The sequence below is a fragment of the Oncorhynchus nerka genome, linkage group LG4, assembly GCF_034236695.1.
Source record: "Oncorhynchus nerka isolate Pitt River linkage group LG4, Oner_Uvic_2.0, whole genome shotgun sequence".
In the NCBI taxonomy this organism is placed as follows: Eukaryota; Metazoa; Chordata; class Actinopteri; order Salmoniformes; family Salmonidae; genus Oncorhynchus; species Oncorhynchus nerka.
The window spans coordinates 79,059,607-79,076,690 of record NC_088399.1 but is presented as its reverse complement, the minus strand read 5'-3'; the positions used below and the strand labels follow the sequence as shown (position 1 = coordinate 79,076,690).

The following is a 17,084-nucleotide window of genomic DNA, read 5'->3' as shown; positions in this document are numbered from 1 at the left end:
TGTAATCATTTTGACTCCACGGGGTGAGATCTTGCGTGGAGCCCCAGATCGAGGGAGATTATCAGTGGTCTTGTATGTCTTACATTTCCTAATAATTGCTCCCACAGTTGATTTCTTCAAACCAAGCTGCTTACCTGTTGCAGATTCAGTCTTCCCAGCCTGGTGCAGGTCTACAATTTTGTTTCTGGTGTCCTTTGACAGCTCTTTGGTCTTGGCCATAGTGGAGTTTGGAGTGTGACTGTTTGATGTTGTGGACAGGTGTCTTTTATACTGATAACAAGTTCAAACAGGTGCCATTAATACAGGTAACGAGTGGAGGACAGAGGAGCCTCTTAAAGTAGAAGTTACAGGTCTGTGAGAGCCAGAAATCTTGATTGTTTGTAGGTGACCAAATACTTATTTTCCACCATAATTTGCAAATTAATTCATTAAAAATCATACAATGTTATGATCCTGCAGCAACAAGAAATGTGAATTTTTGTGTGGATTATAATTAATGGATATTGTTGTAGAAGTTGAAATTTCTAAGTGGAAATTACAAACTTCAGAAGTCTTTTTAAAACTCAAATACACTACAAGTTTTACATGTCCTGCATTGAAGGAAAGCTATCCTGCAACAGGGGGATCAAATGAAGTATGGTTCTACTGTACATGAGTGGCAGTGTGTATCCGCTCTGCCAAATTCTTGTCATTGTCTAGTTAGGCTTGCTTAGGAACGGCAATGATGTAGTGATTTTAGAGACAGTCCAGGACCCAGGTTAGGTCTTCGTTTAGTGGGCTGGCAGGTAGCCTAGTGGTTAGAGCGTTGGACTAGTAACCGAAAGGTTGCAAGATTTAATCCCCGAGCTGACAAGGTAAAAATCTGTCAATCTGTCCCTGAACAAGCAGTTAACCCACTGTTCCTGGCACGTCATTGAAAATAAGAATTTGTTAATAACTGACTTGCCTAGTTAAATAAAGGTAAAATAAAAATAAAAATAAAAAAATAAAAAGGGTGGTGAATATTGGAGTAGCTAGTTTTCCCATGATCGAACCAAATCAAAGTGTATTTGTCACGTGCGCCGAATACAACAGGTGTAGGTAGACCTTACAGTGAAATGCTTACTTACATGCTCTAACCAATAGTGCAAAAAAGGTATTAGGTGAACAATAGGTAAGTAAAGAAATAAAACAACAGTAAAAAGACAGGCTATATACAGTAGCGAGGCTATAAAAGTAGCGAGGCTACATACAGACACTGGTTAGTCAGGCTGATTGAGGTAGTATGTACATGTAGATATGGTTAAAGTGGCTATACATACAGTGCCTTGCGAAAGTATTCGGCCCCCTTGAACTTTGCGACCTTTTGCCACATTTCAGGCTTCAAACATAAAGATATAAAACTGTATTTTTTTGTGAAGAATCAACAACAACTGGGACACAATCATGAAGTGGAACAACATTTATTGGATATTTCAAAGTTCAGTGAGGATCTCTGAATGATCCAATGTTGACCTAAATGACTAATGATGATAAATACAATCCACCTGTGTGTAATCAAGTCTCCGTATAAATGCACCTGCACTGTGATAGTCTCAGAGGTCCGTTAAAAGCGCAGAGAGCATCATGAAGAACAAGGAACACACCAGGCAGGTCCGAGATACTGTTGTGAAGAAGTTTAAAGCCGGATTTGGATACAAAAAGATTTCCCAAGCTTTAAACATCCCAAGGAGCACTGTGCAAGCGATAATATTGAAATGGAAGGAGTATCAGACCACTGAAAATCTACCAAGACCTGGCCGTCCCTCTAAACTTTCAGCTCATACAAGGAGAAGACTGATCAGAGATGCAGCCAAGAGGCCCATGATCACTCTGGATGAACTGCAGAGATCTACAGCTGAGGTGGGAGACTCTGTCCATAGGACAACAATCAGTCGTATATTGCACAAATCTGGCCTTTATGGAAGAGTGGCAAGAAGAAAGCCATTTCTTAAAGATCCATAAAAAGTGTCGTTTAAAGTTTGCCACAAGCCACCTGGGAGACACACCAAACATGTGGAAGAAGGTGCTCTGGTCAGATGAAACCAAAATTGAACTTTTTGGCAACCATGCAAAACGTTATGTTTGGTGTAAAAGCAACACAGCTCATCACCCTGAACATCATCCCCACTGTCAAACATGGTGGTGGCAGCATCATGGTTTGGGTCTGCTTTTCTTCAGCAGGGACAGGGAAGATGGTTAAAATTGATGGGAAGATGGATGGAGCCAAATACAGGACCATTCTGGAAGAAAACCTGATGGAGTCTGCAAAAGACCTGAGACTGGGACGGAGATTTGTCTTCCAACAAGACAATGATCCAAAACATAAAGCAAAATCTACAATGGAATGGTTCAAAAATAAACATATCCAGGTGTTAGAATGGCCAAGTCAAAGTCCAGACCTGAATACAATCGAGAATCTGTGGAAAGAACTGAAAACTGCTGTTCACAAATGCTCTCCATCCAACCTCACTGAGTTCGAGCTGTTTTGCAAGGAGGAATGGGAAAAAATTTCAGTCTCTCGATGTGCAAAACTGATAGAGACATACCCCAAGCGACTTACAGCTGTAATCGCAGCAAAAGGTGGCGCTACAAAGTATTAACTTAAGGGGGCTGAATAATTTTGCATGCCCAATTTTTCAGTTTTTGAACTGTTAAAAAAGTTTGAAATATCCAATAAATGTCGTTCCACTCCATGATTGTGTCCCACTTGTTGTTGATTCTTCACAAAAAAATACAGTTTTATATCTTTATGTTTGAAGCCTGAAATGTGGCAAAAGGTCGCAAAGTTCAAGGGGGCCGAATACTTTCACAAGGCACTGTATATGATGAACAGAGAGTAGCAGTAGCGTAAAAGAGGGGTTGGCGGGTGGCGGGAACAATGCAGATGGCCCGGTTAGCCAATGTGCGGGAGCACTGGTTGGTCGGCCCAATTGAGGTAGTATGTACTGTACATGAATGTATAGTTAAAGTGACTATGCATATATGATAAACAGAGTAGCAGCAGCATAAAAGAGGGGTTGGGGGGGCACACAATGCAAATAGTCCAGGTAACCATTTGGTTACCTGTTCAGAATTCTTATGGCTTGTGGGTAAAAACTGATGAGAAGCCTTTTTGTCCTACTTGGCACTCCGGTACCGCTTGCCATGCGGTAGTAGAGAGAACAGTCTGTGGCTGGGGTCTTTGACAATTTTTTGAGCCTTCCTCTGACACCGCCTGGTGTAGAGGTCCTGGATGGCAGGCAGCTTAGACCCAGTGATGTACTGGGCCGTATTTACTACCCTCTGTAGTTCCTTGCGGTCGGGGGCCGATCAATTGCCGTGCCAGGCAGTGATGCAACCAGTCAGGATGCTCTCGATGTTGCAGCTGTAGAACCTTTTGAGGATCTCAGGACCCATGCCAAATCTTTTTAGTTTCCTGAGGGGGAATAGGCTTTGTCGTGCCATCTTCACAACTGTCTTGGTGTGTTTGGACCAATCTAATTTGTTGTTGATGTGGACACCAAGGAACTTGAAGCTCTCAACCTGCTCCACTACAGCTCCATTGATAAGAATGGGGGCGTGCTCAGTCTTCCTTTTCCTGTAGTCCACAATCATCTCCTTAGTCTTGGTTACGTTTAGGGATAGGTTGTTATTCTGGCACCACCCGGCCAGGTCTCTGACCTCCTCCCTATAGGCTGTCTCGTCGTTGTCGGTGATCAGGCCTACCACTGTTGTGTCGTCTGTAAACTTAATGATGGTGTTGGAGTCGTGCCTGGCCATGCAGTCGTGGGTGAACAGGGAGTACAGGAGGGGACTGAGCACGCACCCCTGTGGAGCGCCAGTGTTGAGGATCATTGTGGCAGATGTGTTGCTACCTACCCTCACCACCTGGGGGCGGCCCGTCAGGAAGTCCAGGATCCAGTTGCAGAGGGAGGTGTTTAGTCCCAGGATCCTTAGCTTAGTGATTGAGCTTTGAGGGTACTATGGTGTTGAATGCTGAGATGTAGTCAATGAATAGCATTCTCACATAAGTGTTTCTTTTGTCCAGGTGGGAAAGGGCAGTGTGGAGTGCAATAGAGATTGCATCATCTGTGGATCTGTTTGGGCGGTATGCAAATTGGAGTGGGTCTAGGGTTTCTAGGATAATGGTGGCCTTTCAAAGCACTTCATGGCTACGGACGTGGGTGCTACGGGTCTGTACTCATTTAGGCAGGTTGCCTTTGTGTTCTTGGGCACAGGGACTATGGTGGTCTGCTTCATATACAGTGTGTGTGTCCATTTAGGACATTGGCCAGAGGTCAACTTCTGACAGGGAAGAGTTTGTGTTTAGTTGTCTGATGTAGCCTGTTATGACTGGGTTAACTATGACTGGGTCAACTATGACTGAGTCAACTATGACTGGGTTAACTATGACCGGGTTGACTATGACCGGGTCGACTATGACCGGGTTAACTATGACTTGGATAACTATGGCTGGGTTAAGTATGACTGGGTTAACTATGACTGGGTCAACGATGACCGGGTTAACCATAACTAGTTCAACTATGACTGTGTTAACTATGACTGCTATGACTGGGTTAACAATGATCCGGTCAACTATGACTGTGTTAACTATGACTACTATGACTGGGTTAACAATAACTGGGTCAACTATGACTCGGTTAACTATGACTGCTATCACTGAGTTAACTACAACTGGGTCAACTATGACTGTGTTAACCATGACTGGGTCAACCATGACTGGGTTAACCACGACTGGGTTATTAGTGTGTAGCCTCAGTGTAGAGTGGGTCAGAGTAGTGTGTAGCCTCAGTGTGTGGAGTGGGTCAGAGTAGTGTGTAGCCTCACTGTAGAGTGGGTCATAGTAGTGTGTAGCCTCAGTGTAGAGTGGGTCAGAGTAGTGTGTAGCCTCAGTGTGTGGAGTGGGTCAGAGTAGTGTGTAGCCTCAGTGTGTAGAGTGGGTCAGAGTAGTGTGTAACCTGAGTGTAGAGTGGGTCAGAGTGGTGTGTAGCCTCAGTGTAGAGTGGGTCAGAGTAGTGCGTATCCTCAGTGTGTGGAGTGGGTCAGAGTAGTGTGTATCCTCAGTGTAGAGTTTGTCAGAGTAGTTTGTAGCCTCAGTGTGTAGAGTGGGTCAGAGTAGTGTGTAGCCTCAGTGTAGAGTGGGTCAGAGTAGTGTAGCCTCAGTGTATATTGGGGTCAGAGTAGTGTGTAGCCTCAGTGACGAGTGGGTCAGAGTAGTGTGTAGCCTTAGTGTCGAGTGGGTCAGAGTAGTTTGTAGAGTGCATCAGAGTAGTGTGTAGCCTCAGTGTTTAGAGTGGGTCAGAGTAGTGTGTAGCCACAGTGTCGAGTGGGTCAGAGTAGTGTGTAGCCACAGTGTCGAGTGGGTCAGAGTAGTGTGTAGCCTCAGTGTGTAGAGTGGGTCAGAGTAGTGTGTATCCTCAGTGTAGAGTGGGTCAGAGTAGTGTGTAGCCTCAGTGTAGAGTGGGTCAGAGTTGTGTGTATCCTCAGTCTGTGGAGTGGGTCAGAGTAGTGTGTAGCCTCAGTGTAGAGTGGATCAGAGTATTGTGTAGGCTCATTGTGTAGAGTGGGTCAGAGTAGTGTGTAGCCTCAGTGTGTAGAGTGGGTCATAGTAGTGTGTAGCCTCAGTGTAGAATGTGTCAGAGTAGTTTGTAGCCTCAGTGTGTGGAGTGGGTCAGAGTAGTGTATAGCCTCAGTGTAGAGTGGGTCAGAGTAGTGTGTAGCCTCAGTATAGAGTGGGTCAGAGTAGTATGTAGCCTCAGTGTGTGTAGTGGGTCAGAGTAGTGTGTAACCTCAGTGTAGAGTGGGTCAGAGTAGTGAGTAGCCTCAGTTTAGTGGGTCAGAGTAATGTGTATCCTCAGTGTGTGGAGTCGGTCGGAGTATTGTGTAGCCTCAGTGTAGAGTTGGTCAGAGTAGTTTGTAGCCTCAGTGTATAGAGTGGGTCAGAGTAGTGTGTAGCCTCAGTGTAGAGTGGGTCAGAGTAGTGTAGCCTCAGTGTCGAGTGGGTCAGAGTAGTTTGTAGAGTGGGTCAGAGTAGTGTGTAGCCTCAGTGTTTAGAGTGGGTCAGAGTAGTGTGTAGCCTCAGTGTCGAGTGGGTCAGAGTAGTGTGTAGCCTCAGTGTGTAGAGTGGGTCAGAGTAGAGTGTATCCTCAGTGTAGAGTGGGTCAGAGTAGTGTGTAGTCTCAGTGTAGAGTGGGTCAGAGTAGTGTGTAGCCTCAGTGTGTAGAGTGGGTCAGAGTAGTGTGTAGTCTCAGTGTAGAGTGGGTCAGAATAGTGTGTAGCCTCAGTGTAGAGTGGGTCAGAGTAGTGTGTATCCTCAGTGTAGAGTGGGTCAGAGTAGTGTGTAGTCTCAGTGTAGAGTGGGTCAGAATAGTGTGTAGCCTCAGTGTAGAGTGGGTCAGAGTAGTGTGTAGCCTCAGTGTAGAGTGGGTCAGAGTAGTGTGTAACCTCAGTGTAGAGTGGGTCAGATAGTGTGTAGCCTCAGTGTATTGTGGGGTCAGAGTAGTTTGTATCCTCAGTGTGTGGAGTGGGTCAGAGTATTGTGTAGCCTCAGTGTAGAGTGGGTCAGAGTAGTTTGTATCCTCAGTGTGTGGAGTGGGTCAGAGTAGTGTGTAGCCTCAGTGTAGAGTGGGTCAGAGTAGTTTGTTACCTCAGTGTGTAGAGTTGGTCAGAGTTATGTGTAGCCTCAGTGTGTGGAGTGGGTCAGAGTAGTGTGTAGCCTCAGTGAAGTGGGTCAGAGTAGTGTGTAGTCTCAGTTTAGAGTGGGTCAGAATAGAGAGTAGCCTCAGTTTAGAGTGGGTCAGAGTAGTGTGTAGCCTCAGTGTGGAGTGGTTCAGAGTATTGTGTGACCTACAGGCATACTATGTTCTGAGCCCTGGACAAAGCAGGTCACTGGGGTCGAGCAAGGCCAAGGCACAGGGTCATCAGGGTCATCAATGACAATCCAGAAAGTAGAATAGCTCATATAATGCAATGGATTGATATATTTTCAAATTGAATGTCCCGGATATACAGTACCTGCCAAAAGTTTGGACACACCTACTCATTCAAGGGTTTTTCTTTATATTTAACATTTTCTACAATGTAGAATAATAGTGAAGACATCAAAACTTCTTAATAACAAATATCATGCAGTAACCAAAGAAGTGGTTAACAAATAAAAATATATTTTACTTTTCAAATTCTTTAAAGTACCCAACATTTGCCTTGATGACAGCTTTGCACAGTCTTGGCATTCTCTCAACCTGCTTCATGTGGAATGCTTTTCTAACAGTCTTGAAAGAGTTCCAAGATATGCTGGGCACTTGTTGGCTGCTTTTCCTTCACTCTGAATTGCAACTTATCCCAAACCATCTCAATTGGGTTGAAGTCGGGTGATTGTGAAGGCCAGGTCATCTGATGCAGCACTCCATCACTCTCATTGGTCAAATAGGCCTTACACAGCCTGGAGGCAAGTTTTGTGTCATTGTCCTGTTGAAAAATGATAGTCCCTCTAAGCACAAACCAGATGGGATGGCATATCGCTGCAGAATGCTGTGGTAGCCTTGCTTTTTAAGTGTGCCTTGAATTCTAAATAAATCACAGACAGTGTCACCAGCAAAGCACCCCCACACCATCACACCTTCTCCTCCATGCTTCATGGTGGGAACCACACATGCAGATATCATCAGTTCACCTACTCTGTGTCTCACAAAGACACAGCGGTTGGAACCAAAAAGCTCAAATTTGGGCTCATCAGACCAAAGGACCGATTTCCACCGGTCTAATGTCCATTGCTCGTGTTTCTTGGCCCAATCAAGTCTTTTCTTCTCATTGGTGTCCTTTTAGTAGTGGTTTCTTTGCAGCAATTCAACCATGAAGGCCTGATACACGCAGTCTGCTCTGAACTGTCGATGTTGAGATGTGTCTGTACCCTGAGCTCTGTGAAGCATTTATTTTGGCTGCAATCTGAAGTGCAGTTAACTCTAATGAACTTATCCTCTGCAGCAGAGGTAGTTCTGGGTCTTCCTTTCCTGTGGCGGTCCTCATGAGAACCAGTTTCATCATAGGGCTTGATGGTTTTTGCGACTGACCTTCATGTCTTAAAGTCATGATGGACTGTAATTTCTCTTTGCTTATTTGAGGTGTTCTTGCCACAATATGGACTTGCTTTGCATACCAAATAGGGGTGTCTTCTGTATACCACCCCTACCTTGTCACAACACAACTGATTGGCTCAAATGCATTAAGAAGGAAAGAAATTCCACAAATTAACTTTTAACAAGGCACACCTGTAAATTGAAATGCAATCCAGGTGACTACCTCATGAAGCTGGTTGAGAGAATGCCAAGAGTGTGCAAAGCTGTCATCAAGGCAAAGGTTGGCTACTTTGATTAATCTAAAATATATTTTGATTTGTTTAACACTTTTTTTGGTTACTACATGATTCCATATGTGTTATTTCATAGTTTTGATGTCTTCACTATTATTCTACAATGGAGAAAATAGTAAAAACAAAGAAAAATTAACAAGTAGGTGTGTCCAAACCTTTGACTGGTACTGTACATAATTTTTGATCATTAAAAAGCAGAGTTCACAGCCAACTAATTTCGAGGGTGGATGGTTATTCAAGAGCTGGACAGTTGTTGTTTTTCTGACAAACTTTTAGCCACAGTAGCTTAGGTCAACACTTGGTTTGGTGGGAGGGTTTAGCAAACACATTAAGTAGGCCAGCAGAAGTTTATAACTGGGCACATGGATTTGACAACAACAATAATCACATTCATCAATGTTGAAGAGAAATTTGAATTTTGACGTACATTTATTAAAGGGGCAATCTGTGATTCCTACATCCATTGTTGGAGTTTTTAATTTTTTATATAAAATGCCTTCAGAAATATTCATACCCCTTGACTTATTCCACATTTTTGTTTTATTACAGCGGGAAATCAAAATGGATTAAATCATTTTTTTTCTGAGATATGAGATATTTCTGTATTTCATTTTCAATAAAATGGCAAACATTTCAAATAACAGGTTTTTACTTTGGCATTATGGGGTATTCTGTGCAGATAGGAGAGAGAAAAATACATTTAATCCATTTTGAATTCAGACTTTAACACAACAAAATGGGGAATAAGTCAAGGGGTATGAATACTTGATGATGTCACATACCCATTGATTCTTGAGAAATATAATTTATAAATGCCTCATGAGCTTAGTTGAACTGTCATACCCCATCAGAACCCAAAATATAAGCTTGTTTTACTCCTTTGTTGATAAACAATGTAATTGTAGCTAAACAAACACTGTTCGCCTCAAAACGTGGTTAAAACTGCAATTGGGATTTAATGGATGGCCAGTTCCTTGCATCCTTAGCACTGTTTATGAATTTACATTTCTCCAGCCTCATCCCTGAGTTATTTACACAGTCAATGCCAGGTGACCTCTTTGTTGTTTGATCCACAGATTGCCCCTTTAAACATAATCAAAATGGTTTGTTGGCAATTTTTTTTACATAAATTAACTTATATACAGGTATTAACTATTGAGCAATACTAAAGGGTTTTGATTTCCCAGTTATGCCTATTTCAATTGTGTGTAAGGTTATGCAAATGAAATGTAGTCTCATGGCCACTAGGTGGAGGTAGCTGCATGCCATTTGAACTAGGCTCCCAAAGAAAACAACAAGTGTGTTAAGGTTCAGCATAGCTGATAAGGCTACCACTTGTTGATTCCAAGCCATCATTAAACTCTAAAAGCAGGGTACAGGCCTGCTTTATGCTGGCATAGGATCAACCTCATGCCAAAACTTCAGGTAGCCTATGTTCATGGACATGGGAATGGACATCCTCCTCAGGAATTTTCTTTGATTTTGACAACTGGGATTTGCTTTTCTCAAACAACATTTCATGGTGAGATGTTGAAAACATGCCTGTCATGAAAGGAAATTGTTCTGAGGTAGCTAGGGCCCCTTGTCCCCCATAGAATAAACTGATCTACGATATGTTGAGTGACTCTCGGTTCAAAAGGCACTCGACATGAAATATGGTACATGGTTGGGGGCAAGTTTGGTTATGGGAAGCTGACAGAGAAACCACTGGTCGTTAGGCTACTGTTTGTTTAGCTCCTCTGTGCGGGAAAACATTGTGAAACGCAATACTAGCTCTCACAGTCTCATGTCAGAATAAGACGTTCATCCATGTTTCTCAAATTTCGGAGTTGTTGCAAACGCCAAATTGTTTAAGGTTAACGTTGGGCATTAACCCCTGAAATCTTAAGGTTAGGCATTAACTCCGAATGGTAAGGGTTAAGGGTTGGGATAGACTTTTTTTAAAACACACTAAAAAACTTTCTTTGCTGGATTTCAAACTTGCAACCTTTGTAATTAGAGGCAAGTGTTTACGCCATCTGCCATCCCCGTCCACAATGCTTTAGCAATACCAAAACCGACTTGAAGGTAACAATGCTCACTGTTGCCCCTAGTGGCAGGTTTCCACATAATATCCCGACGACCTCAGACATGGATGGATGTCGAATACTGACTTGTATCACGTGTGACCTGGCTGGAGACGCAGATGCCTGTGTCTCACTAACGCAGCACTCTCACTAACGCATTACATAACAACAGAGAGAGCGAGAGCGAAAGAGAGAGGCATATGCAGGGACATCTCCTCTTCTCCATCTCCCTCTCACACACACATACACAAACACAGTGCCTGACTGTCTTAGTCTACGTGAAAATCACTGGTAACAGCAACCAGATGGTGGGAGGAACAAGGCCTACCAGATCCTTCACACACACTCACACACACACACACAAACACAGCGCAGAGCCTAGCGGAGCCCAGAGGAGCTCAGTAAACAGTGGCAATCAGAACCCCATCAGACCTATTGAAGACCTGCCAAGTCCTACTAGACCCAGAGAGAGCAAGGAGCCACAGTCTCTGAGCATTTTTACTGCCCACGAAGGACAAATAAAGCAAAGGCATTACAACACAAATATATGTGTCTGTCCTGTCTCAATCTGGGATGACCTCCACATCAAATACACAACCTGGACGGAGTTGAGGGAGAAATGGATATATGGATGTTTTATACTGTTTCTTCTCTGTGTGGGATGTTTTTTTAAGGGGGGCTGAACTTGCAGCTGTGCGCCGAATTGATGATTACTTCCCACTGGGCACATACTGGTTGAATCAACGTTGTTTCCACGTCATTTCAATGAAATTACATTGAACCAACGTGGAATAGAATTTGAATTGACGTCTGTGTCCAGTGGGTTGAGTTCTGCCTGATGTGTGCAGGATATAAATAAACCCAAGGAAAACTGTTACAGTACTAATCATTCTGTGACATGATTTTGTCCTATAATCTCGCAAATCTCAGTTTAAGATGAAACTGACTTCATGGCCAGAATTATCCTATTTACACTTTGCAGTAAATTTTTTGCACTATAATATCTGTTTTTGACTCATATCAATGCCACATAGGTCGCTTTCAAAACAAGACGTTGCTTTTTTAGGGGCAGTCGCTCTTTAATGTCTGTTTATGATGATATTTGGTCCTACCTGTACTTTGTACTGTTGAAACAATGTTTGGATATTTTACTGTATATACTGTAGATCATGAGGTACTACTGGCCATCTGGGCGAGGCAGCGAAATGCTACTGGCAACCTCAATTGGAATTGAAATACAAGAAAATGGATTTGGATGGATCAATAGCTAAGGTTATAATATGTTGGTAAAGACTGCTATAACAAAGCAGGTTAACTATATTGGGAGTGTATATTGAGTTGTACTGAGTGAGATAACTCTATCTGAACTCACAATTTGTAAGAAATTAGGGAAAACCATCATTGCTTTGCTTACATGTACAGTTTACATCCTACACATGCTAACCATTGTAATCACATGCTAACCATTGTAAGTGCTGAACTTTTACCCTCTCTGTCTACAATGAAAGATATGGGGAGCGTTGGCTTCTTTCTTTTATCTAACTTATCTCTCTGTTTTCCTACAAGAGAGGGACATTGTCACCCTCACTTTCACTGTCAGGGAACATAAAGATCTCTATGGCTCTGTCATCATCAACATTTCCCTATTTCTAACCATCCAATTTCCATTCACAGACCTACTTCTCCCTCTCCTCTACTTCCACTTTCTTCTCTCCATCCCCTCCTCTAGTGCCTCCTCTCCACTTTTCCCATGCTCATCCTCTTTTCCCATGCTCATCCACTTTTCCCATGCTCATCCTCTTTTCCCATGCTCATCCTCTTTTCCCATGCTCATCCTCTTTTCCCATGCTCCTCCTCTTTTCCCATGTTCGTCCTCTTTTCCCATGTTCCTCCTCTTTTCCTATGCTCCTCCTCTTTTCCTATGCTCATCTTTTCCCATGCTCCTCCTCTTTTCCCATGTTCCTCCTCTTTTCCCATGTTCCTCCTCTTTTCCCATGTTCCTCATCTTTTCCCATGCTCCTCCTCTTTTCCCACGCTCCTCCTTTTTTCCCATGTTCCTCCTCTTTTACCATGCTCCTGCTTTTTTGCCATGTTCCTCCTCTTTTCCCATGCTCCTCCTCTTTTCCCATGTTCCTCCTCTTTTACCATGCTTCTCCTCTTTTCCCATGTTCCTCCTCTTTTACCATGCTTCTCCTCTTTTCCCATGTTCCTCCTCTTTTCCCATGTTCCTCCTCTTTTACCATGCTCCTCCTCTTTTCCCATGTGCCTCCTCTTTTCCCATGTTCCTCCTCTTTTCCCATGTTCCTCCTCTTTTCCCATGCTCCTCCTCTTTTCCCATGTTCCTCCTCTTTTCCCATGTTCCTCCTCTTTTAGCATGTTCCTCCTCTTTTACCATGCTCCTCCTCTTTTCCCACGCTCCTCCTTTTTTCCCATGTTCCTCCTCTTTTCCCATGTTCCTCCTCTTTTCCCATGCTCTTCCTCTTTTCCCATGTTCCTCCTCTTTTACCATGCACCTCCTCTTTTCCCATGTTCCTCCTCTTTTACCATGCTCCTCCTCTTTTCCCATGCTCCTCTTTTCCCATGCTCCTGCTTTTTTCCCATGTTCCTCCTCTTTTTCCATGCTCCTCTTCTTTTCCCATGCTCCTTCTGTTTTCCCACGCTCCTCATCTTTTCCCTTCTCATCTCTTTTATTGTCTCATCTCTCTGCTATACATTTAGTCTATTTTTCTGACCCTGAGCTTCCGAAAACCCCTCAACACACAAGCTGCGAGGCACATCTTAGCATTCATATGCATTCAAACATGGCTGTGGCTTATACAGGCAGAGGCTTCTATGTAAGGTTAAAGCTATAGGTTAATCCTTAAGAGTCTATTGACTCTCCCCTATGTCAATCTAAATGACACAACAAATTAATCCCATCAAAACCCATCAGTTTAAGATAGAGATATCAGCTTGGGCTGCGTCTCAATCCATCATGTCCTCCTATGTCGGTCTTTTGCATCTGCAGTAGAAGGCGGCCGAGCTACTGCGGTGTTTGTCAGTTCTTCTCACGAAAACCTCTATAGCATCCAAACGGTTTGGCCAAAAAACTACACTGAACAAAAATATTAAAGCAACATGCAACAATGTCCAAGATTTTACTGAGTTACAGTTCATATAAGAAAATTAGTCAATTGAAATACATTCATTAGGCCCTAATCTATGGATTTCACATGACTGGGATTACAGATATGCATCTGTTGGTCACTGATACCATAAAAATATGCAGGAAGGTAGATAAAAAAAACAATCAGTGTCTGGTGTGACGTCACACAGCGCGACACATCTTCACATAGAGTTGATCAGGCTGTTGATTGTGGCCTATGGAATCTCGTCACACTCCTCTTGATTGGTTGTATGAAGTTGCTGGATATTGGTGGGAATGTTAACACACTGTCCTGCACGGCGATACAGAGCATCCCAAACATGCTCAATGGGTGACATCTCTGGTGAGTATGCAGGCCATAGAAGAACTGGGACATTTTCAGCATCCAGGAATTGTGTACAGATCCTTGCGACATGTGGCCGTGCATTATCATGCTGACACATGAGGTTATGGCAGTGGGATCTCGCCAGGATCAGGATCTCGTCACGGTATCTCTGTGCATTCATTGTGTTTGTTGACATCAGAAAATAGCTCGCCCACAAGCCGCCTTCTGCCGCCTGCCCGGTACAGTTGAAACCAGATTTCATCCTTGAAGAGCAAACTTCTCCAGCATGCCAGTGGCCATTGAAGCTGATCATTTGCCCACTGAAGTTGTTACGACGCCAAACTGCAGTGAGGTCAAGACCTAGGTGAGGACTATGAGCACGCGGATGAGCTTTCGTGTGACGGTTTCTAACAGTTTGTGCAGAAATTCTTTGATTGTGCAAACCCACATTTTCATCAGCTTTCCAGGTGGCTGGTCTCAGACGATTCCGCAGGTGAAGAAGCCGAATGTGGAGGTCTGGTTGAACATACTGCCAAATTCTCCAAAATTATATTGGAGGCAGTTTATGGAAGAGAAATTAACATTTAATTCTCGGGCAACAGTTCTGATGGACATTCCTTCAGTCAGCATGCCAATTGCATGCTCCCTCAAAACTTAGGACATCTGTAGCATTGTGTTGTGTGACAAAACTGCACAACGGCCTTTTATTGTCCCCAGCACAAGGTGCACCTGTTTAATGATCATGCTGTTTAATCAGCTTCTTGATATGCCACATCTGTCAGGTGGATGGATTATCTATGCAAAGGAGAACTGGTTGGCTCAAATGCATTAAAAGGAAAGAAATTCCACAAATTAACAAGACACACCTGTTAATTGAAATGCATTCCAGGTGACTACCTCATGAAGCTGATTGAGAGAATGCCAAGAGTTTGCAAAGCTGTCATGAAAGCAAAGGGTGCCTACTTTGAATAATCTCAAATATAAAATATATTTTGATTTGTTTAATAACACTTTTTTGCAAACTACATGATTTCATATGTGTTATTTCATAGTTGTGATTTCTACACTATTATTCTACAATGTAGAAAATAGTACAAATAAGGAAAAACCATTGAATGAGTAGGTGTGTTCAAACTTGACTGGTACTGAAAGGAAAAGGATACATATATTTGCTGAGCTTTCTTATAAATGTCATATATCTCCTAAATATAGGACAGACACTTCAATACCTTATTTCTTAGATACATTTTGGGGGAATTTATGAATGTGTTATTCATCAACAGTCTATAGTAATAAAGGCCACATTCAATATTTGATCACATATTTCTTTAGATTGTCTTTTTTTTTTGTACAAAAAGGGGTCCTAAATTTAGCTAGATGATCCATAGTATGATCATCTTAAAACATTTCCATATGTTAGCATCTGTTCACTCTGCATACCTTTAACACTGGGTGACGTACTTCACACACACACACACACACACACACACACACACACATGTTTCACTATAACCCCTAAACCTAACCCCTAAACCTAACCCCTAAACCTAACCCTAACCCTAAACCTAACCCCTAAACCTAACCCTAACCCTAAACCTAACCCCTAAGCCTAAAATAGCCTTTTTCCCTGTGGGGACCGGCGAAATGTCCCCAATTATCCGAATTGTCCTTGTTTAGATAGTAAAACCAAAAAGACACACACACATACATTACACACACACTTACAAACACACATACAGTACACACATACTCACCGAGGTACTGTCCCTTGCCCTCTCGGAAGGGGGGTCCCACGGGGCCCTTCATCATGGGCTGCATGTACTTCATCTGGGGCATGGGGGGGTAGCCTCCCCCAAGGACACGGCCTCCCAGCAGCAGAAGCACACAGGCAGGAGCCAACAGCATGGTCATTAGGCTCCTAGGCTCCAGGCTCAGCCACTAACAACTGGAATGGAGAGAATGAGAAAAAGGAGAAGTGGAGAGATGAATTAATGATTATGGTCATTGTAGAGAGAGATGTTGCCCATGCCAATAAAGCAACTTAAATTGACATTGAATTGAGAGAGAGACAGTTTTGGTGATTCTGGAAAACAAAATCATATTCTCTTGTATGACAAAAAAAAACTTGATACAGAGATGAAGCAGGATAATTTTCATATCTCTGCTTATCTGAAACCATGCCAGTGGGTCGTTCTAGGTAGGTCGCATTAGAACTCTACTGCCAGTGGGTCGTTCTAGGTAGGTCGCATTGGAACTCTACTGCCAGTGGGTCGTTCTAGGTAGGTCGCATTAGAACTCTACTGCCAGTGGGTCGTTCTAGGTAGGTCGCATTAGAACTCTACTGCCAGTGGGTCGTTCTAGGTAGGTCGCATTAGAACTCTACTGCCAGTGGGTCGTTCTAGGTAGGTCGCATTAGAACTCTACTGCCAGTGGGTCGTTCTAGGTAGGTCGCATTAGAACTCTACTGCCAGTGGGTCGTTCTAGGTAGGTCGCATTAGAACTCTACTGCCAGTGGGTGCGTTCTAGGTAGGTCGCATTAGAACTCTACTGCCAGTGGGTCGTTCTAGGTAGGTCGCATTAGAACTCTACTGCCAGTGGGTCGTTCTAGGTAGGTCGCATTAGAACTCTACTGCCAGTGGGTCGGTCTAGGTAGGTCGCATTAGAACTCTACTGCCAGTGGGTCGTTCTAGGTAGGTCGCATTAGAACTCTACTGCCAGTGGGTCGGTCTAGGTAGGTCGGATTAGAACTCTACTGCCAGTGGGTCGGTCTAGGTAGGTCGCATTAGAACTCTACTGCCAGTGGGTCGGTCTAGGTAGGTCGGATTACAACTCTACTGCCAGTGGGTCGGTCTAGGTAGGTCGGATTAGAACTCTACTGCCAGTGGGTTGGTCTGATTAGTATTAGAACTCTACTGCCAGTGGGTGGGTCTGATTAGTATTAGAACTCTACTGCCAGTGGGTCGGTCTGATTAGCATTAGAACTCTACTGCCAGTAGGTCGGTCTGATTAGTATTAGAACTCTACTGCCAGTGGGTTGGTCTGATTAGCATTAGAACTCTACTGCCAGTGGGTTGGTCTGATTAGTATTAGAACTCTACTGCCAGTGGGTCGGTCTGATTAGCATTAGAACTCTACTGCCAGTGGGTTGGTCTGATTAGT

General features: G+C 43.5%; 1 protein-coding gene across 1 annotated transcript in view; it reads right to left on the bottom strand.

Annotated features, from left to right (window-relative positions):
- Positions 1-17,084, bottom strand: part of LOC115128653 (collagen alpha-2(VIII) chain-like) — a 113,805-nt gene that overhangs the window by 7,124 nt on the left and 89,597 nt on the right. Inside the window, exon 2 of the mRNA XM_029658712.2 lies at positions 15,680-15,870. Coding sequence (XP_029514572.1) covers positions 15,680-15,836 — 157 coding nt within the window. The 5' untranslated portion in view covers positions 15,837-15,870. The remainder of the gene's footprint in view (positions 1-15,679; positions 15,871-17,084) is intronic.